The sequence below is a fragment of the Guyanagaster necrorhizus genome, assembly GCF_019112545.1.
Source record: "Guyanagaster necrorhizus MCA 3950 unplaced genomic scaffold BT62scaffold_58, whole genome shotgun sequence".
NCBI classification, from domain to species: Eukaryota; Fungi; Basidiomycota; class Agaricomycetes; order Agaricales; family Physalacriaceae; genus Guyanagaster; species Guyanagaster necrorhizus.
The window spans coordinates 123,402-124,832 of record NW_025064937.1 but is presented as its reverse complement, the minus strand read 5'-3'; the positions used below and the strand labels follow the sequence as shown (position 1 = coordinate 124,832).

The 1,431-nt window shown below is 47.9% G+C and overlaps 1 protein-coding gene across 1 annotated transcript; it reads left to right on the top strand.

Annotated features, from left to right (window-relative positions):
• Positions 1-261: 261 nt before the first annotated feature.
• BT62DRAFT_924385 (uncharacterized protein) lies at positions 262-1,164 on the top strand (the record flags this gene model as incomplete). Its single annotated transcript, XM_043184606.1, has 5 exons — positions 262-385; positions 426-495; positions 668-715; positions 781-960; positions 999-1,164. The coding sequence occupies 5 exons, from the start codon at positions 262-264 to the stop codon at positions 1,162-1,164; spliced, it is 588 nt and encodes a 195-aa protein (XP_043033442.1).
• Between the last annotated feature and the right edge of the window lie 267 nt (positions 1,165-1,431).

Below are 1,431 nucleotides of genomic sequence, written 5' to 3'. Positions count from 1 at the left end.
AATCCAACACCATTTTCACCTTGTGCATGCACAGATCCTCTTCAATGTAATGCCAGTGCTGCCGGGGCCCAGGCTAGCAGCTTTCTTTAGGGACAAACTTGACACTTGTCACCCTCCTACCCTGGGCACTTACTTTGTATTTGCATGACAACGTGTACGATTAAAGTTTAGATCCTCGGTTCCAAACTTGCCACTCTAGGAACAACATTGTCCTCAAATAACGAACTTCCCGAGTACTGATCCCTTCCTTTTCTCCTTACTATGACTTACAACACCGCCTCGTTGAATCATTCTCATTTCTCGGTGGGGCACACAACCTCGCTGCATACCGGTAGTTCTACGCACGCCAAATTCGATGACCTCGTCTTGCTAGCTGCAACAGCATGTAACACGCCTCGTCTATCGAAATGAGATGGTTGGAATAGATTTATCCGACCGTGTCAACCCATATCCGCCATTGACGGCCTGGTATAAGAGGGACTCGGATTTGTCGACGTAAGTGGACTTTTCTCGCAATGGCATCCGACTAAATCTGGCGATTAGGATGTATGCTGGACACTCGTCAAAGAGAATGAAAGGGGGTTGGAGTATACTTCCTCCTACTAGTACTAGGTGACAGTGGTTCCAGGATACTTTGTCCGTGAGCCATGTCTGATTCCGTTCTTAGCAGCTCCATCGACTTGGACGACGACAATAACAAAGATGATGAGCATATGTCAGATCATGAATGGTACGTTTGTCTCATTTCCTCCCACCCCGATGCGAACGATGATGAATTAGAGATGCACACCCGAGCGGAAGCCTGATCGACTTCGCAGAGCTGAGAAAGACGTTTTTACGGCGTCTTGTCCAGCCAGCTCAATTCCCAGGAGCAAAGGTGCGCAAGATGGACGAGGAGCACCTCCAATTCTTCAACGGGATCCTTGCGTCGACGTCGAATCCATCACCAAACAACACGTGGTGTGTAACAAGTGCCGGACTCCCGTCAAATTGGACAGCCGGGGGAATGCTGCATACGATCGCAGCACGTGGTTGGGGCATAAGAGGAGATGCATGAAAATGTACAAGGCCTGGCTCGAAGAGAATGGGTATGAGGACCAGAGCTGGATAGAGGCGGCGGAAAGACGTAGGGATGCGAGGTTGGGGATGAGCGTTACTGCGTAGGAATACTGTATATTTTTAACTTGTTCACAACCTATGGCTTGTTTGTAGTGCAGAGTAATTTGAGCTAGTGGGCCAGAATAATTGACTGGGTCGTGACTCGTGAGTCTTGCCTGAGCAATTAGATAAGTAGAACTCAACCATGGTAATAACTCTGGAATTTTCAGAACTGTACTGTCGAAGAACCAAGAGTACGGCAGCAATCAGGGTAGAACTGAATAGCTGAAAGAAAAAATGGCAGCAAAGGCGGTTAGAAGAATAACAAATCCA